The 20,121-nt window shown below is 36.5% G+C and overlaps 1 protein-coding gene across 2 annotated transcripts in view; it reads left to right on the top strand.

Annotated features, from left to right (window-relative positions):
- MYO5C (myosin VC) overlaps positions 1-14,878 on the top strand; it is a 35,907-nt gene extending 21,029 nt beyond the window's left edge. The window contains exons 25-41 of one of the 2 annotated variants that reach the window (XM_086620518.1): positions 865-1,045; positions 1,836-1,929; positions 2,787-2,850; positions 2,938-3,018; positions 3,403-3,583; positions 5,665-5,758; positions 6,558-6,609; positions 6,836-7,001; positions 7,255-7,342; positions 8,073-8,168; positions 9,136-9,290; positions 10,430-10,519; positions 11,806-11,956; positions 12,396-12,678; positions 13,706-13,880; positions 14,400-14,480; positions 14,726-14,878. In XM_086620518.1, coding sequence (XP_086476644.1) covers positions 865-1,045; positions 1,836-1,929; positions 2,787-2,850; positions 2,938-3,018; positions 3,403-3,583; positions 5,665-5,758; positions 6,558-6,609; positions 6,836-7,001; positions 7,255-7,342; positions 8,073-8,168; positions 9,136-9,290; positions 10,430-10,519; positions 11,806-11,956; positions 12,396-12,678; positions 13,706-13,880; positions 14,400-14,480; positions 14,726-14,878 — 2,185 coding nt within the window. Of the gene's footprint in view, positions 1-864; positions 1,046-1,835; positions 1,930-2,786; positions 2,851-2,937; positions 3,019-3,402; positions 3,584-5,664; positions 5,760-6,546; positions 6,610-6,835; positions 7,002-7,254; positions 7,343-8,072; positions 8,169-9,135; positions 9,291-10,429; positions 10,520-11,805; positions 11,957-12,395; positions 12,679-13,705; positions 13,881-14,399; positions 14,481-14,725 lie in introns of both variants that reach the window. The other variant, XM_086620517.1, reaches the window with a different exon arrangement.
- The last annotated feature ends 5,243 nt before the right edge of the window (positions 14,879-20,121 follow it).

The raw sequence follows: 20,121 nt of genomic DNA, 5'->3' as shown, positions 1-20,121 counted from the left end.
GAAGAGCAGCTGACCATACCAGTCAGAATTCCTGTGAAGTGAGTATTAGAGGACAGGATTGAAAGATTCAGCCTGAAGAAAAGGCAGTGTTTGTAAAGGACATTTGGTTAAAAATATAGGGGAAAAACTTCCCCCCACTTTGGTATTTCTTTCGCAGTATTAAAAATCCTATTATTTAGCAATGGTTGTTGCTTTGCCGCATGCCTTTCTCAGATCAAGTGTTTGTTTTCCAGTAACGCCTTTCCAGTGTAAGACAGAGAACCTTAGGTACCATACAAGTGCTGTTCTCTAAAATGTGAAGAGTGCGATCAGTCACTGTTCCTGAGGGTTGGTAGCTGTGTGGTGTTTCAGCTCAGTCTGATTTCAGCTGCAAACAACTTCAAACTATACCGAGAGGACTTTGTTGCTATTTTTTCTGCTTTGCCCATTAGTTATGTTCTGCTGGAAGCCAATCCGTTCCAGCAGGGACTAGTAGAAAATGGAAAGCTTCTTGCAATGTTTCACTGAGAAGGACACAGGGCTTTCTGTTGCTGTGTCCTTCTTCGGTGCTGACTGTGGCCATAAATGTAGTGGAAAGCTGCTCAGGTAGGCTAACTCTTTGAGAGTCAGAGAATCAAGTGGACAAAAATCAATTTCACCTTGAATTCAGTCCCAATATCTGAATTAGATATAGGGACATTCTCATCTCATTTTCATCTGTTTTGTAGACTGATTCCGAGGATGTAGGGTAGCATTTTCAAGTAAATATGGTTCATTTAAGTTTTTTTCAATAAAGCATGTCCTTCAAATTAAAACAGAATCAAAGCCCACTCTTTCACTTATGAATGTAGAAAAATAAAACCACCTTTTTGTTGTCTTGTTTAGAACACTTGAGAAGGATTTCCAAAATCAGAGGCAGGACTATGAAAAGGAGATTGAATTGCTCAAGGGAGAAATTAAGATTCTGAAAGAAGAAAAAACTCAGCTACAACATCAAATTCAGCAAGAAATTGTCATTCAGGATGGCTTGAAAGCGGAAGTAGGACAACTTACAAAACAAGCACAGGTAAAGTACGATGCGTTTCATTTTGGAGTCTTTGCTAGATAAAGCAAGTAGAGAATGTGGGTGTTTATAGGTTATCTTCACTGATTTATTTTTTTTTAATCTCCAGTGCATTTTTAGAATAAGTTAATAAGCTGTATTTCATACACCACTGTGTTGCCTTGTTTTCATGCAGTACACAAAATGAGTAAGTTACTGCTTGCAGAAATGAAATAAGTGCATGTTTTGAAGACTAAGTGTGCCATATGTTTAAATGTTTGGATCTTTTTTTCTTCCTTTTTCCAAGAAAGTATAGATATAAGGAAAAAATTCTTCATTTTGAGGGTGGTGAGGCACTGAAACAGGTTGCCCAGAGATGTGGATACTCCATCCCTGGAAGTGTCCAAGGCCAGGTTGGATGGGGCTTTGAGCAACCTGGTCTAGTGGAAGGTGTCCTTGCTTATGGTTGGAACTAGGTGGTCTTTAAGGTCTCTTCCAACCCAAACCATTCTATGAATAGTTTCTCAGGAGATTTTTCATAAACATAGTTTATAAATTGATCTTGAAAATAGTACTTTCGTGTAAAGTTGTATCTTTTTCTCTGAGTCAATTCCATGATATGAACACATACGTTTTCACTACATCACATTACTGTTCTGCTCTGGTGCCTGAGAACCAGATGCCTTGAACACAACACATTTTAAGCCTTTTACTGTATGAACTTGTTCTTATTATAATTATCTTTATGATTTAAATGATACGCAGCCTTTGTCATTCACTCCTTGTCTCAGTCTATAATTTTTGTCCGATTCAGAAAATACCTGAGTTGCAAAAGGAAATCCAACTGCTGCAGACACAAAAATTGGATGTTGAAAAGCAGGCCCAGTCACAGAAGCGAGAATTGAGGGGTAAGCTACATGCTGGGTAATTCAGAGAGTTTACTGAGTACAATGTGAACCAGGCAGGATTAAATTGATTTCTTCCATGTTAGCTTTGACAAAAAAACAGTTCTCTTTCCCATCCCATAGTGATTTCATTCTATTCGTACCTTTCCTCTCAAGTGGAAAAAAAAAAACAATGGGTGAGTTTTACAAAGTGATCACGACTACTGAGCTGTGGGGTACCCCTTTGAAGAAACTCTGGTTTCAAACATTTTTCCTTTGTGTTTAAAAATTAATACTAATAATTTAAACGTCACTTAGAATTTAGCACGTAGCTTGTAGAGACCCAAGAATATGGAAACAGTATATTATCTGGCTTTCTTTTGTACTGTTTTTAGCCTTAGATCCAATAAATATCAAATACACTTAAATAACTTGATGAGTTGGGTTCTTTTTGGGAAAAGGTACTTAATAAGAATCACTACTGTTGTGCATTTTGTTCAGTGCTAACAATGTTGTAGAGCAAACCTGTATCTGCAGCATTTAGTGTAGTAACCTAGCACTACATTACCAATCATCTACACAACTCTAGCAATTGTCCAGATTCTAAACTAAAAGACGTAACTTTGCATTGAAAGTTCGATGTGTTTAGAGGAAAAAAAACAATATTGGTGGTATACCTATCTAACTCGCCTTATGTGGTCAGAAGTAGAACCAATTCCCTCATCATATTCTTGCAGTTAATCAGGTATGTTTACTGAGTACCTTTAGATTTAGGAAAGAACCTTTTAGATTTAGGCAGAGGTTGGTTTGATTTTTATAATCAAACTTAATTTGAAATATGCAGAGAAAATTATTCGTGTAATAAACTTTTTTTTTTCCAGAAAAGATGTCAGAAGTTACAGCACAGCTTCTTGAAAGTTACGATTTTGAAGATGTAAGAAGCAGGTAATTTTGTTCTGAGGTCCCTTTAAAAAAGCTTAAGAAGTTCCTTTTTGTTCACCTGCACACTAATGATACTGCCTTGTATTCTAGACTCTCTACAGAGGATTTGGAACACTTAAATGAGGATGGAGAACTGTGGTTTGCTTACGAGGGCTTGAAAAAAGCTACAAGGTTAGTTCAGTTCTTCGGTGTTTTCATAACTCCAAGCTGTGATCTAGAAAATAAACGGAAAGATCAGGGGGTAACTAATTTGACAGTGCAATACTGAACATCTTTTTAAGAAGTGAACAAACACTATGTTCTGTGACTGGCTGAGTAGCTTAAAATCACTTTAACGAGCTACTAAGTCAATGAGATAAGTGTGTATCTGTCAGTCAGGGAAATGTGTTTCCTCTGAGATATCATGCATAACTTTCAACTCCCTTAATGCACGGGTGATGTAATGGAATGCGTGCACGATAACCACACTACTTTTGTTTTCACTTTGTATTGAACTTGACCCATTGCATCAAGGTCGTACTACATCTGCATGTTCTTTCTCCCCTTTTTTAACAGAGTGTTGGAAAGTCACTTCCAGTCTCAGAAAGAAATATATGAAAAGGAGATTGAAGGTTTGAATTTTAAAGTTGAACATCTTAGCCAAGATATTAATCATCTGCAAAAATTATTTCGAGAGGAAAATGATATAAATGATGGTATTCGACTTGAAGTTAGCAGGCTAACTTCAGAAAACCTGGTAAGATCAAGGTGTAGTAAAGCATAGTATGTTTTTGTTACTTAGTAATACAAACCAAACATGTTTGTGGCACAAAGCCCTCAAAATCTTGCGGTCATGTCCTTGAAATCAAGGCTCAAACAGGTAAGACCATCTAAGATTGCACATGCATACAGGCTCTTTCCCTGCATGCCAGGGAGGTGTGTTAGGAGGCAGCCAAATTTATTGTCTGAGTGTATCAACTTGTTGGAGCATCCTCACGAGGTTTTTTCCCTTTTCTGTTGTATAAACCTGAATTGAGATTTTATTCTAATCACAGAATGGCAAAATACCATTTTACCACCTCTGGCTTGGTGCGTGATGCACACACAGGCTTTGGCTTCTGTTGTCGATAGCTAGGGAGACACTGGGAGTCTTCAGAATGCGTTTGAAGCCTTGTACACTTATGTGGCTGAATATTCAGATTTTATAAAAAATGTTTGGAGCTTCAAAATGTTGCCGGGATGTCCATTGCTGAGCTCATGCAAATATTTTGATTGTGCTTTTGCAGTTTCTCAACAATGTAAGGAACTTTTGAGGAGTGTAATAATTTCTACAGATATGCAGCTTTATACTGGAAGTCATGAAGAAACAATTATTTATTTAGGGGTTTTATTTACACAGCATTTTAACTGAAAAAAGAGTCAGAGGTTTAGCAGTGACCAGAAAGTTAGCTCACCATACCTTTTTTAATACCTACCCAAGTTAAACTTCTTGTCTGATAACCGAAAAAAAAAATCACTATTTTTTGATCAGGCCGTGTATTTTTCCGATGGAACGCTTTTGGTATTTCAGACTTAATAAAAAGCAGTTTTGTGATGCTGTAACTTTCTACGGGTCAGTATTACAGCAGTGTACTGGGTCTGTCTGGGATGGAGTTAACTTGCTTTCTAGCTGGCCCTGTCATGCTGCATTTTGGATTTTTGGTTAAAAGGTGATAACACCACAACATTTTGGCTGTTGCTGAGCAGAGCTTGCACAGTGTCAAGGCTTTATCTTTTTCCTATTCTGTCCCACCTCAGCAAGTTAAGCTGGGGATGGGCAAGAAGTTGGGAGGGCAGACAGCTGACCCGAGCTGACCGGGAGGATATCCTCTACCATGTAATGGCATGCTCAGCTGTAAAATCTGAGGTGGAGGAAGAAGAAGGGGGATTTTTGGGTTTTCTCGCTTCTGCTTTTCCTATTCTCTCCCCTGTTCTGCTGGGGAGTGGGGTTGGGAGTAGTGGGGGAATGAGCAGCTCTGTGGGTGTTTGGCAGCTGGGATCAACCCACAGCAACCAGCTTCAGTTTTCATGTGCTGAGGCATTCAAGTTCGAATTTACTTACTTCATCCTTCCCTGTAGTCAGAGGACAGAAATTAGCATCTTTTCCCAGAAGCCTCTTTAAAACTCTTTCTGTCTCTCAGGTTGACAAGTTCTGTGATTTGATAGTGAAAAACCATTCGCCTGTGGGATTTGTGGTGGTGACAGATTTGTGCAGCTCTGGGGCTCTCCCCACCAGAGGGCAGCTGAGCATATCGAGTTGCTAACAAATTGCAGGCAAGGCTTAAGAGTCAAAGTATTGCTGCTGGGTAAAGCCTGTCTAACACAGGGAAGTGATGTTCTTCCAGAAGATAGCAGATACCATATGATTTTTCTGCTGAGTGAAAAATAAATAAATAAATGTTTTCAAAACAAAGTGACTAAAATTGAAAATATAAGGAAAAGGTACTTATAATGTTATTTTAGAAAATGATCTTATAACATATTGAGTGCTTTTCTATTGTTAATTGAGCTAGGGAAATTAAAGCTGCAGTGTAATTTCTTTTAAACTAGAACAGAAAAACTGTAGTACTGGGCCAGTCAAACATTTAATTCGCTTACTATATCATTTTTAAGAGTAGCAACAGATGCCTTCAGAAAAGTTAAACAAGTCAGGCAAGCAGGTATCAGTAACTTCCTCACAGTGTCTCTCCAGTCTTTGACTATTTGCAGTTGAAGGTCTTCCAGTGTCATAGGAACTATTGCAGACATTTGAAAAGAAGGAAGGTGCTGAAATACACAAATCTCCCTTTTCTCTAAAAGGTGATCCCAGATCTTAAACAGCAAGTTTCTGAACTTGAAAATCAAAAATTAGATCTTGAAAACCGTCTTCAAGAACAGACTGTAAAGTTGAAAGGTAAAGTACTAACGTGGTCCCTAGTCTTACAGTTGTTTAAGATGAACATGATGAATTCCCTATATTTGAATTTTTAAAAGCTGAAGCAATATTGCTGATAACTTCATTGCTTTATTACTTACTTCCTTGCTAGTAAAATGATGAAACATGATGGAAAAAATGTGTAGTTTATATCTCTGTTGTTAAAGAATAAAATGTATGCTAGTATGTGTTTGGGTTTTTTTAACCTTTTTTAGAACATTCCGTTCTGTGATTTGGATGTCTGTAAGTGCATTCAGTAGTGCTCTGCTAAGAATATCTGTATTGGAGAGTGCCCTTTGGAAACAATCAGAAAAAGGAAGGATGTTTTGAAACTTAAGGCATACTCTATGAGGGGGACTTTAGAGGGTGTTGAAAAATTCAGAGTGGGAGACAGAGGGAAAAGTTCTTGCTAAATTTGCTTGTTTGAAAGTTCTCCTCAATTTGGGAAAGCATACTTTGCTGAGGTTTCTGAGTCTCCTAACTGTAGCATCATCCTAGGCAATTGATTTAAAATTTGCAAGTAGTTTCACTACCAACTGCAAGAAGTTAGTGGTGTCAGAATTCCCTATCCCATATAATCTTCTGTGTGGTGTGGAGTAGTCAGGTATTTCTCTAATACGTTGTCTGGCATGTCATTCAATTTCGTTAAATGACACAAAGTTATGAGGGTAAGAAGAGATTTACTAAATACTAGTACAGAACTGTAAGCAAATGTGATTTTGTTTTTTTTTTCTTTTGTTTTGGGTTTTGTTGCTAATTATGATGGAAAAAATGAAAGAGATGTCTAATCGGCTGCATTGTGAGCTAGAAGGAGACAAAACACAAAGACGGTAAATATATATATATATGTTGGAGGTTTTTTAATTATTTTTTTCAATGTAAGAAAAGTAGTTGCCATAAGCTGTGGTAACAAAGTCACTTAAACTCTTTACCATATCCAATGCAAGATTTGCCTTACAACCTTGTAAACGGTTATAAGTAATGGACAGGTATGATATGACTGTGCTTTAACAAAAGAAAAATAAGAGACTAAACTTCCTATTTGTCTATTCTTAGAACAAATGAGGCCCGGAATGAAACAGACATAAAAGAAAAAGAGAGACTGAAAGTCACAACCCAAGAAATTGAGGGGCTGAGCAATGGTTTGATGCAAGATGAAATCCAGGATGAAGTAAAAAGCAAGATAAAGCAAGAAACAACTCGACTTACTGTAGAAAAGATGGTGAGGAAGTGAAATTGTCATTAAGAAACTGTACTTGAAATGCAGGATAAAAAGCAAGAAATCATAGTTTCATGATATGGGCAGGATGTTTTCTCAATTCGTTGTGGGAGAAAAAAGATATGAAGGTTTCATGTTTCTTCCACCAAATATAAGTAAAAGCACGTCATAGTGCTCTTTGTGGCAAAAACGTGTAGCAGTAGAAGACTTTCTGTAATTGTGGTTGCTCTGAACTCACTGACTTTGATTATTACAGGATCTTGAAGAAAAACTAGACATGAAAGATAGAATAATAAAAAAATTGGAGGATCAGATCAAAACTCTTACCAAGACTATTGAAAAAAGTAAGTTCTTGTATGATTTATTTATTTATTTATTTATTTTAATATAGATTTGGATGTTTGGTGTGTGTTTAAAAGAAAGTATATTTAAAGACAAGAAGAAGATGGGGTTCTGGATGGGGTTAGAAATTTTAAAACCTCAGAAAAAAGTGCCAGGGAACCATCAATAGAAATTATATAAAAGCCCTTTCCTGTATCTTTTTTTTCCAGCAAAATAATGGGTGCATATGAGACCTAGACTATAGGATAAAAGATTAAGCCGGGGCATCAGGTTCTGTCAACAGAAGTTGATACATACCCTCACACAAACTGTCTCTGAGCCAACATAGCGTTAGTTTTGCATCAGATGAGTCGCTCCTCCTGTCAGCCTTCAAATGGCTGATGGCTCCTGATTTGAAATTAGTTTGTACAAGCTCTTATATACCAAGTAATTCTTCACAATAGAATACACCTCAAAACATTGCAAAAGTGCCTCATGTAGAGCTATATTGTTGCTGTTTATTTGTCTTATTAGTGCAAGTAATTGCACTGAATCCAGTGAAACTAATCACATTAATAATCTAAACATTATTTAACTCATAATGCTTGGGACCACAAGCTAAGAACGTTACTGTGACCAGGGCCCATACTCTGTTTATTACAGAGCAAACTGCTTTTCTCCAGTAGTTTGTTCTAACGTGAACATTAGCTTAGCTGTTTACCTGCAGGTAACAGTGCTTTTGTTTTTTGACAGCTGAAGCTCATGTGCCAGCTTTGTCGAAAGAGTACATTGGAATGATGGAGTACAAAAAAGAAGATGAAGAAAGGATAATTCAAAATCTGATCCTCGGTATTTTAGTAACATTTCAAATTTTATCAGTAGTCAATGATATTCAGTGTAGAACACTACAACAAAAACTACAAGGTGCCATATTTCACTTAGGTTCAAAGTTGCTTTTTTTTCCACTCTTACCACCGATATGACTTGTCTCTATATTGCTCTTTTTCTACTGCCAGTCATTTCAAATACAGAAGTGCTTTATCTGCGTAAAAATAATTTGTCCTACTCCACATAACAGTGACTCTATTATCTTTCTTATTATTTATTCACTTATAAAGCTATAAATCTCAAGAGTACTCCAGGGACTTGAGTTTACTTTCTTCCTGGTCATCTACTAAGTCTGTAAGTCATTTGGCTTATATCTGTGTGTGATGGATTACTCTCCTGTCTGTCCTTTTCATATCATTCTCTTCACTGAAGGGAACTGTACTTTCATGTTTCTTTTGTGGAAGAATTTTGCTTTCCTCTTTAAGTTTGTTATGTCACAATATTGATCTTACTGCCAACCAGCTTTTTGCATTAGCTTACAATTAATAGTAAACTCGACAAATTTTCCATGTACATTAGTACCTTTATAAACTACTGCTTGGAAACAACATCTTCCTTTTCTTCTCACCTTCACTCTTGTGAATGTTTGTATCTTCGTGAACAAAGGTGTATCATTAAGCTATGCCAGAATTTGGTGGGGCCTCCAGTGGGTAGTTAAATGCAAATTGGTTTTTGAAGTTGTCCTGTCTGGTGTAGCCCATGCTGGACCTTAGAATTTGCTACAGTATTTTCCTATTACTCTGGAAGACTTCATTGATGCTATTATGCAAACAATACTGTTACAGAAGTTTTCAGAAACAAGAAATTAATCAATTATCAAGTGACTAGTCACTGAAGAAATGAACCCCATAGTGCTTGTCTTTTTCAGAATGATATGTTGAATCATTGCATTTTTGTATAATAAACTTGATGACTCTCCTTTCTGCAGATTTAAAGCCACGTGGAGTTGTAGTTAATATGATACCTGGCCTTCCAGCTCACATTCTGTTCATGTGTGTGAGGTATGCAGATTATCTGAATGATGCTGACATGCTGAAATCTTTCATGAATATAACTATTGATGGTATCAAACAAGTTGTTAAGGTAGGAATTATGTTTGGCTGTACTGTGCTTTTTGATTGTTAATGTAAGGTTTACAAGATGCATACGTAGTAATACCTGGGGAATGCTCACACTTTCATTTGCTAGTATTCCTATAACAGAATAACAATCATCAGTACGTTCTTTTTGAAGTTTGTAGAAGTACCCCTGTAAAGCCTCCAGGTAAGATTCTACTGTGCTGAACGCAGATTGCATTAACAGAAATTATTTTTATCTGAAGAGCTGGTCAACAAAGCATTTAAAGTATTTTACATTTTACAATGAGTAGCTAATTAGATGAAGTGCACCTGTGCTTTCAGCACTGGTAAAAGTTGCACGGACAGAAATGAAGGTTAGTATGTTTGGTGGCAGGCAGGTATCGGAATTTTAAGAGGTTTTTACACTGTTGTTCTACTAGTGTAATGTTTTTTTGGCATGTCATTTAGCACTGCAGCATTAGTACCCAAATGATTAAAGCTATATTGCCAGCCAGTTTACAAAATCAAGTTATAAACAAGAATTGCTAGCCTGTTGTCTCATTTACATAACAAATTCACCTACGTGAATGCTTTATTACGGATTTATAATGCAGTAGAACACCAGGCATGCTTTGTAGCACGGGCAGGAATGGACTATGGTTTATGTCGTTGAGTCTTGTATAGAGAATGCCTGTAGTTTGTTCATGAACAACCTCATACCACAGTTAATCCATTAGAAAAGCTTGTGCTTATTTAGCTAACAAAAATAAAAAATACTTACACATAGTTACATTTGTGTTTTGTATAGTTCAGTTTCATTTGTGCATACAGGTGTTGTTAACACTTTTTTGCAGGAAGGCCTCCAGTACAGTACAACACTCTATATAGAAATGTATAAAACTGTTAGGTTCAGGCTTACGTAGCCAGTCTGTCATATAAGAAGACTTAAACAGTGTTTACCAGATAAAAGAGGGATCTTTGCTATAGGTATATTAGCCTGAAAACACAGCATGATTTGTTTAGCTAGCATGTTATAGATGCTGTATGCTGTTTCTGCTATATGTGGGCTCTATTATACCAATTCTGAAATGGTCTTAGGTTTAGGTATGAAATTAACTTCATGAGACAATACCGTTAAAAGATGGTGTTACTTATCGTTTTCAGGAACATTCAGAAGACTTTGAGATGTTGTCCTTTTGGCTTTCCAATACATACTATTTTCTTAACTGTTTGAAGCAGTACAGCGGGGAAGAGGTAGGAATTATTTCATCAAATAATTCCATTACTTTACTTGTGACAGTCTTTAATTGGAGTTAAAAATAGTGATAATAGGTAATTATTCACCAGCTCACCACTGTTCCTTCCAGATACTTAAATACTCGTACTGCTCTGCAGTGGTGGTATGTGTCTTACACAAATAATAAGACAGTATTGAACTTAACAGATCAAGTGAAATCAGGGAAACATTAAAGTGCAAAAGTAGGTTAAAGACATGATGTGGAAACTGCTGCTTAGTTTAAACGCTTCCACAGGAATTTAATGTGAGCTGGACCTCAGATGTCCAGCTATGTATGTATATAAAAACCAGTTTTACTATTTTATAATTGTGACCATTCAAACACCTACTTCTACCAGTATGAGATTACAGAAGAAAATCTCAGGAAAGGAGCCAAACAATAAAATAACCTTTCACCCCTGCCTCCCCGCCCCCCCTTATTTCACTTGCTTGTTTAAGCTAAGTTTTATCCTGAAATACAGAATTCTTTTAAATTCTTTTAAATTGCACACTCTTAATATATTTTATTACTAGGTTTTATACACTTAGGTAGGCTGAACTGAAATTGCATAGACACATAAGAATATAGCCTTCAGGATAAAAGGAAAGAGGTACCATAAAGCCTTGGAATCACAGTAACTGTGTACTGTCTGAACAACAATACTCCCTCTTGTGGTCGTATCGATAACATTTAAAGAGCAGTGGAGAACTGAAAACATTTAAACTTAATTAATTACTGTCTTTTATAGTCTAGTTGCAACAGTAGGGAAAGGTCTGAATGCAGAATTTAGAGTTCTAATCTATATTTGTAATGAACATTCAAAACTTTGCACAAGTTAGGATTCAGTCTAGACTTTTGAAGTCAAAATTTTCCTGATGAAAAGTCCAAAAATGAGGTCCCTTTGCAGCAATGAAATGGTAACTATTTTTTTTTCCGACACAGTTTGCACAGCTGCATTTTGTCTTTTTTTTTTTTTTTTTTTTGAGGGGTTGTGGAGGGAGGGTCAGGGCTGGAATTTGCTTTCTGTTTAAGTGATCTAGGAATTGCTCCAATGTTCACTGACATCTATGCATGTTTTTCCTTAGGCTTTAGGACCAGAGTATACATCAACATAAACTGGAAAATTAAGTACAGGAAGCCCATCCATTGAAGTTAGCTGTAGCTTTGACTCATTCTGAGACTGTGATCAGCCAGAGATGGGATAAGTTACTCTAATACATACTTATGTGATTTCTAATAATTGTTTTTACAACTTACTTGTAGGAATTTATGAAGTGTAACACTCCACGTCAGAATAAGAACTGTTTGAAGCATTTTGATCTCTCAGAATACAGACAGATTCTCAGTGATTTGGCCATTCGTATCTATCACCAATTCATCATTGTAATGGAGAACAACATTCAACCCATGATCGGTAAGACAGCAGCAACCCAGGCAGACTTAAATGTAGCTTGTGAAGGAGGCAAATAGAGCTTATATCCTATTTGGAGTAGGAGGCCAAGCGTGGGACAGATGTTTTTCTCCTGTTCATTCGTACATATGTGTACCTCTGTGTGTGTTTCTGCACATATAAATTCCACTCAATGGTATATCCCCACAGGGTTTGGAAAGACCCTTTCTGTACAATGTTTCCTGGTGTGGGATAATGCTTTGAAACTGATCGACATTCTACAAAAACAAAGCGCTTTTTGAAATTTGTGTGCTCCACAAGCCTTTGTCAGTATCATCTTTTTCTTGTGTTGTTTAACTTTTAAAACATCCTGAAAGTAGGTTTTGTGCAATAATTAAGTTAATGTAACTGAAAGGAGCCTTACAAGTGTTGGTCTTACCCATTACTTTCTATTGTCTTTCAGTACCAGGCATGCTGGAATATGAAAGTCTTCAGGGAATTTCTGGCTTGAAACCTACAGGGTTCCGTAAACGTTCTTCTAGTATAGATGACACAGATACTTACACAATGACCTCTATCCTGCAACAGCTCAGCTATTTTTATAGTACTATGTGCCAGAATGGCTTGGACTCTGAGCTTCTAAAGCAGGCAGTGAAGCAGCTTTTCTTTCTGATTGGAGCTATCACCCTCAATAGTCTCTTCCTCCGCAAGGACATGTGCTCATGTAGAAAAGGAATGCAGATAAGGTAAAGCCAGTGAAGTTTCAACAAGCAGTTGCTTGAGAACGAATTTTTAACACTTTTATGTAACGTCCTTTATCTCTAAGTAACTGGATTTTCTGTGACTGTTCTGCTGAATTAGCCAATTCTTTTTTGCTCTTCAAAAAGTAGATCTTTGCCTTTGGGGCTGAGCTTTCTCAACATAACATATTATAATTGTTCTTTCCATGGAAACACTAATGGAGGAAAAGACAGAGAAAACTGGAGTCTGGAGTTGAAAGGCAGACATGTTTAGGATTCTTTCCATGCTAGTTCACTCATGATGTCACGAATAGTATTTTTAATTCTTTCTTACTGTAGTAAACAGGTGCAAGATCCCATGGCTGGCAGACAGACAAAAGCTGACTTGCATTTTTCATGCTCTGTGATGAGAAAGGCACTGAGACAGAGCCTTGGAGGGTTTAAATCAGGCATCGTCTGTCTTGTTATGAGCATCAAAAAGAATGTGCTCCTAACTGTTTTGTGGAAGATACAGTTCATTTGTTCTCTGTTAGACAGTCTGCAGACTAAGGTGAAAGAAAATCAGTAAAATCTTGACCCATCTGGGAATATTACTAGAAGAAAGCTGCTTTAACCTTTAGGTCATCAGTTATAAGCCCAGCCCTGCTTTGTAATGTGCAAAGATTGTTCTCTTTTCCTGTATAAGCTCAGTTATAAATTAATGTTTTAAAGACATGCAGTGCTACAGTGTAATAGGCAATGCCAGTATATGTTAGTAATTTTCTGTAAACAACAGCTAAACTAAAGACTTGCTTTCTATTATCCAAGATTTAAGAAATAAAAAAATAAAAATTGTTGAAATATACAAAGGATTAAACTTACAGATCAATAAGCTATTAATTGCTTGATTTTTATGATCTACAGGTATGGTTTTTAACTTAAAATGTATGCATTTGAACGCTGCATCGGAGGAGTATTTCTTATTTAGAACTGTTAAATGTAATTTGCGTTTTGGGGGGAACCTGACCTTTCTCCTGTCCATGGTTTAACCCAGATGTAATATCAGCTACTTGGAAGAATGGCTTAAGGACAAGAATCTTCAAAGCAGCAATGCTAAAGAAACTTTGGAGCCTTTATCTCAAGCAGCCTGGCTCCTTCAGGTCAAAAAAATCACAGATGATGATGCCAAGGAAATATGTGAACACTGCACATCTCTTTCTACTGTGCAGGTAAATGAGCTATCTGTTTTCTTACGGCAGCACCAATTGCAGAATCTTTGTTATCTAAAATAATTTGTTGCAAAGACCTATTGGCCTTTCATTTGATAAAACCAGCATTCTTCAGCATTCCACATTACCACTTGTTAAATTGAATTTTTAATTTCTTATTCCCAATGGTTAGCATTTTAACTGCTCTTGAGGTGGATACTTAGCTGCTTTGTTCTATCCCTTGTTTTTATTCCACAAAGCACTTTCGTTACTTTCTCATGGGTTTTTTTCGTTGTCTCCTTTAATCAAGTCAGCTTTTTCTACATCTCCTTGATCCTGCTGACACCTCTGGAAATGCATCATAGCAATTATGGTATATGTAACAACTCATTATATGACCAGTCAAAATTCTCTTTTTATTGTAAAATTATTTGCTGAAACTTCCCTTAAATATCAATAAAGATTTCATATTAATGCTTTCCTCTTTTTATCTTCTCGCTTTTCGTGGCATACTAAATTAGTCTTTTGTAATTTGAACAGATAGTTAAGATCCTCAACTCATACACTCCTATAGATGATTTTGAGAAAAGAGTAACTCCATCATTTGTTCGTAAAGTCCAGGTAAGAACTACCACTATTATTTCTCATACTCAGGTTACAGGATGCACACAGTTTTTGATGCTGCGTAGTTATGCTTGACCTTTACATCATATTATTACTAAATTGTTCAGCTTCTAGACAGCTGATCAAAACAAGTCTCCTTAACATCACGTGAAAGCAAGATTTGCAATGGGAAGCAAACAATGTACTGTTTTTACTTTGTTTCTTAATGCAATGTTTTCTTACCCTTTCTGTTATAATTTCAGGCTATGCTAAACAATCGTGAGGATGTTCCACAGCTGATGCTCGATACCAAATATCTCTTTCAAGTGACGTTTCCCTTCACCCCCTCTCCATATGCCTTGGAAATGATACAAGTCCCCAGCAGCTTCAGACTTGGCTTCCTCACAAGGGTTTAATAAAACCAATGCATTGCTATTTCCTCAGAGACTGTATAAAGACAGGCAGGCTTTCATGGTTCATTTCTTCAGCTGGTGGATAGTTGACAGCTTGCAGTGAATTAAGCTGTTAAAAACTCATTCTTGAGACAATACTTAGAAAGTAGGAATAATTTCAGCTTGCGATTTTCTTCTCTCTTTTCTTACTCTTCTCTCTTCATTACAGTCCTGCAATGATGACTTTATATCATCAGCTGAACAAAAGTTAATGATACAGTTTTTTAGCCCAAACCTGACAAGAAAAGCATTTATCTGATGAGTTTGCATTGGTGCCCTCTCAGCACCAGTCAGACGGGAAGCCTGCCATGTGATAAATATTATTACTTCACAGTTTTACTTGCTTTCGCTTCCTGTAACAACAGATCTTTTTCCCAAGGTAATTCTATTCATTGTCTTGATGCACTAGATCTGTTTTACAGTATCTTTCACCCTTCTATACTTCTTTATTCCTTTCATAAAAGAAGTCTTTTTATAACAGTTCCTCCAGAAGACTGTAGTAGGAGGGAAAGGAAAGTGGTTCCACAATTGTTTTTTAAAAAATCAATATAAATAGCTACATTGAAACAGGGGAACTGAGATCAATCCAAGAGAATTGCTGTTACGAACCCACATTGTCTTTTTGTAGGCATGCTGGCTTGGCTCACAGAATGCTTGCATTGCAGCTCAGGCACACTAGACAGCTCTTCAGCCAGGGCAGAAGGACTCAGATGCTCTTCTTGAAGACAGATTTCAGTTTCGTTCTCTGCAGACAAGACTGGGTTTTCGTCTCAGTCATTAGAATTGAAAAGTCACATATAAAATTCATGTCAGGATGCAGGTTTGAATTACAAGCTTGTTTCTTTAAAAAACAGGGACCATCTCCTGGTTTGGGTCTATCTCTAGTGCAGTGTATTTCAGAACACACACTGAGTATGCACACGTGTGCACATCTTCTCTCTCCCTTTCTTTTTTGGTGGTTTCCTTTTTCCGCTACGGACACTGAGTAGAAGTAAATGCTGCTACTCTGGTCTGGTCTTACTGATAAACCAAACTTAATTCTTTACATTACATCTTTATTTGTTTCACTTCAATTGCAGGATCCTTAGAAGCAGAAATGGTCCCCTTTTTGCGTTGTTCAGCCTTCTCCCTGTGGTCAGAATGTAGCAAACAGTAACTTTATTTAGTACTGGACCCTGCTAGAACAACTGGAGAAACAGCATTCACCTCACCACAGTGATGACTGCTCTTAGAATGTCTTCAGTAAATAATGCTCGTTTTCTAGCTAGTCTGTTAGACATAGTTATTAAAATAGAGTACTAGAATTTTTAAGTATTTAACAGATTCTAATTAATTAATTAATGTTGTTAATTTAAATATTACAGGAAGAAACAATTAATATTATTTTTAATACAGTGTTAGTACTGCTTGTTTAATTTACGGACTGTTACAGAACAGCCTGTAAATATAAAGAATCATTCTTTGTATGTAGTGTCTTTGTTGTTTACTGTGTACAGTGACATATTCATGGTGATATCCACAGAGATATATTCAAAATATATGAAGGAAAAATTTTGTGTTTTGTTCAATAGCAATAAAAGCTGTACAAAATACCACAGATATGTAGGTAGACTAGTATTTTAATCTGTTAAATAAAGTAACTTAAATCAATTTGTAGTGCTTCGAGTGATGCAATAGTTACATTTTCAGTATGGGATTATTTGAAAAAAGTTACTTGGAACTATGAACATTAGTGAATGCTATCAGTCTTGTATTGCACCACAAACATTTATTTAATGGTCTAGTTGCTTTGCTGTAATATAGTCTATCTTCCTTCCAGAATAGTATACTGTCCTTGGCTCCTTGTGAATTTCTGTAAATATTCTAATGCAAGCACGTTTTGTTGCTGTAATTTATATATTGCCTTTTTTACAGTTACTGGAGCTGTGTGTCTGTTACCTGGTATGGTATGAGTAAAATCACAGTCCCTTCTTACGTCTACCTCACATAGAAGTGTCAGAAGGCGTATCTATCTTTATGACAAAAATTATTGATCAAGGAAAATTTGTTCTGGAATTTGATGCTGGGTTACTCTGAGAGGTTTGTGTGAAGTATGCTATTAGCACTGTGTATGCAAACGACAACATATGTTTTTTAAAAGAAAGTTCAAAATGATCAGTAGTATGCTCTCAGAAACTCATCTTGCTTTTGCTGATGTTAATGCCTTCAACCAGTGTGTAGGTTTGTTATCTGTAATCCTTCTAAATATAAGGAGCAGTTTTAGTGAAGGCAGATGCATGAGAGATGTCACTGAGGTTACCTTTCCTAGAATGATATTGAAGTAAAAAGCTATTTCATTCAAATGGGAAAACGTTGAATGATGATCCTTTACTGCAGTGGGAAAGCACTGAAATGGCTTATGGAGAGATGTGTAAGATGCTTTTGGTATCTTTGGATCTGTTTAGACATGTGACTCCTGCAGTTTCTGGGAACAGGATTCAGAAGAACAGGTGGTCCCTTTCAGTCCTGCGTTCCCATAATATTATAATAAAAAAGATCAGGACAGGTTACGTCTACCCAAGTCTCTACTGGGCTGAGACCTAATTTTTTTGTTTTGTTTTGTTTTCATTTTGTCTCAGATCCTTTTGACTATCAAATGCAAACATCTAATGGCATGATTTCAGTAACTTCAGTAGAGTCTCAACAGTAGATATGACCTTCAGCACTTTTTAAATTTTTCAGACATGCTTTCATAAATTTCCCCCAAATTTTTTAAAAGTGAAAAAAAGCAATTTTTAATCTTATTGATTTTAAATTTATTCTCTTAAAAAAGGTGAATAGTAATAGAATATCCAAGGAAGAACCAGCATGGACACTAATCAGTTTGTTTGACTTTTAAGTTTTGTTAAGAATACGAGATAGACTTAACATTGCCAGTGTTATTTGTCAGAACATCAACTTGATAGTTGAAAAAATCGGTCACCTCCCCAGTATGTTCAAACTTTAGTGTTTGAAAACCATCCAAAAATTGCTGCTACATGGAACAGGCAGGTAAGATCTAGTTTGCTTAATAGTTTATGTTCTTTAGTCTATATTCTGAAGGAGGGTGGTTAAAATAAAGCCTTTAAACTATAATCGTCAGTACATAACTGACCTGAGGTGGTACAACCAGAGAGGCTGAGCTTTAAATACCCTTTAAGTAGACTTAATAGGAAGGTTGCCTCTCTGCATTAGCAGTTGCACAAGGCTTATTCACTCATCTTGAGAATCTCCAGGTTCTTGCTGTTTGAAAAGGTGAGTAATTTTACATATTTATCAACAAGATTAATTGTACAGAATTTCTCTGTATGTAGCATATTTCTTAATGTTCCACCGTGGTACTATTTTGAAGCATCTACTGTGACTTCAAAAACCTAGTAAGTTTAAAATAGTTTATAAAATGGTGTACAAATCCATTATTATCCCAAGCAATTTCAGGTATAATATTGCTTTTTAATTAATCAGAAGTTTTGTTGGCTTCTCTTGTAGGAAAATTTTGTAGTGTGTCATAATCTTGTCTGAAGTAAAATACTGATAGCAGGTATGATTCACCCTGTATGTTACTCCAGCAAGTTCTCACTATCAAAGATTAATTCTGCCCAGAGTATTTATTCCAAGCCTAACAGATCTTTGTCTAAAGTCTCTACATCTAGTAACGATATTTTGTTCAAATAAGATGGCATTTTTCCCTGTAATAGCTTCATTTGACACTTTTTCTGAAGTTAAAGTTTTCCTCCCAAGGTCTAGTTGGCCTGGTGTCTTGAGGCTTCACACCAAGTATGTAAATGTGTGATGATGTCACCTGAGTTGCCTTCAGTGGGAACCACTAGTTGTAAGCACCTCGGAGTAACAAGCTATTCTGTTGTAAATGTCCAATGTTAAGAATCTAGTGGAACTGAGCGCAGGTGCTGCAGTCACTTCAAAGCTATGAGCAATACTAGCACGGAGCTCCCTGAAAGGATGGCAGCTTGTGGTCTCGGGCTCACTATTTGCAAAAGAAAGCATTAAAAACTTCAGGACATATTTGTTCCTTTTCATCACGTGGAATATGCACCTTGACTGCATGTAGCTGATTGAAAACTCAATGCAAATTTCAGGTTAACATGTTGTAGTTCCTTTCAGGACAGATTGCTTACCACTATTTTGGGATGAAGTTATGCATCTCCTGGAGACAACAGCAAAACTTATTATTGACTTGAGTGTGGACAGGATTTCTAAGTTTATCATCTCATTTTTCAAGTAGTCCACTGAAATACTTAAGAATAAGCAGCAGAATGCAGGCAGATACATAAAATGAAGTTTGGTTTGGTTTTCGTATAATGTCCGGCCAAACAAATTCTAAAATCTGCATAGCTCTTGAATTTCTTTTGCTCCATTTAAATCTCTCTTGCAATAGCTTCTTCTAATTGTTAACCATAAACTCATTATTTATGTAAGTGTCTAAATAATAGTAAAAGCTTTCATTTTAGAAGTGGTGAAAAATGTAGGGAGAAAAATAACACTATATTATTATTCTTGTTTGCTTTTCTGACTCCCAAGTAGTTTTTAATTCTCTGTTGATGATAGTGCTTTTGATCTTAGAGATGCTTGGCTTGAGAACAAAAGTGGATTCATAATGACCCAGCTTTCAGTATGCTTGAAGCATCAGTTTCTGCTCAAGCAGCACATTGTTCATAATAATTTTTGTAGCTGCTTACTGAATCCTAGCTCATCTTTTCGGCTTTAAAAATAATGCATAATACTGACTATTTCATAATGCAGTGGAAAAACAATAAATACTGATCAGTGCAGATTTCTCACAAATCCAGCTGTTTGGCATTTCTGGTTTTACTGTCTGCTGACAGCAGTTAAGTAAAAACTGAGAGTAATTTCCTGCATGTAGTGAATCCATGAGCACAGTGCACTTTATAATGATATGTAATCAGTGCACGTTATAACACAATATATATATTTTGCCTCGTATTTTTCTTCATAAAAATATAATCTGCAGAGCATGTGACTGTCTTGCCTATAGTCACAGTTCATCAAGCTTGAGAGATTAGTCACAGAGAGAGATTATCCAGCCTACGGATGTCTATATAAAGTCCAAGATGCATTAGCTAGCAGAGCAGTAGTGGGAAGCTTTGTGCTGGACCGGAATGCACCCTTTCCTTCTTCTCCGTCTCTTTCAGCTCTCTCGAACCGCAAGG

This window comes from Tauraco erythrolophus, chromosome 14 (assembly GCF_009769465.1).
Source record: "Tauraco erythrolophus isolate bTauEry1 chromosome 14, bTauEry1.pri, whole genome shotgun sequence".
NCBI classification, from domain to species: Eukaryota; Metazoa; Chordata; class Aves; order Musophagiformes; family Musophagidae; genus Tauraco; species Tauraco erythrolophus.
This window is presented reverse-complemented; position numbering and strand designations above follow the sequence as displayed.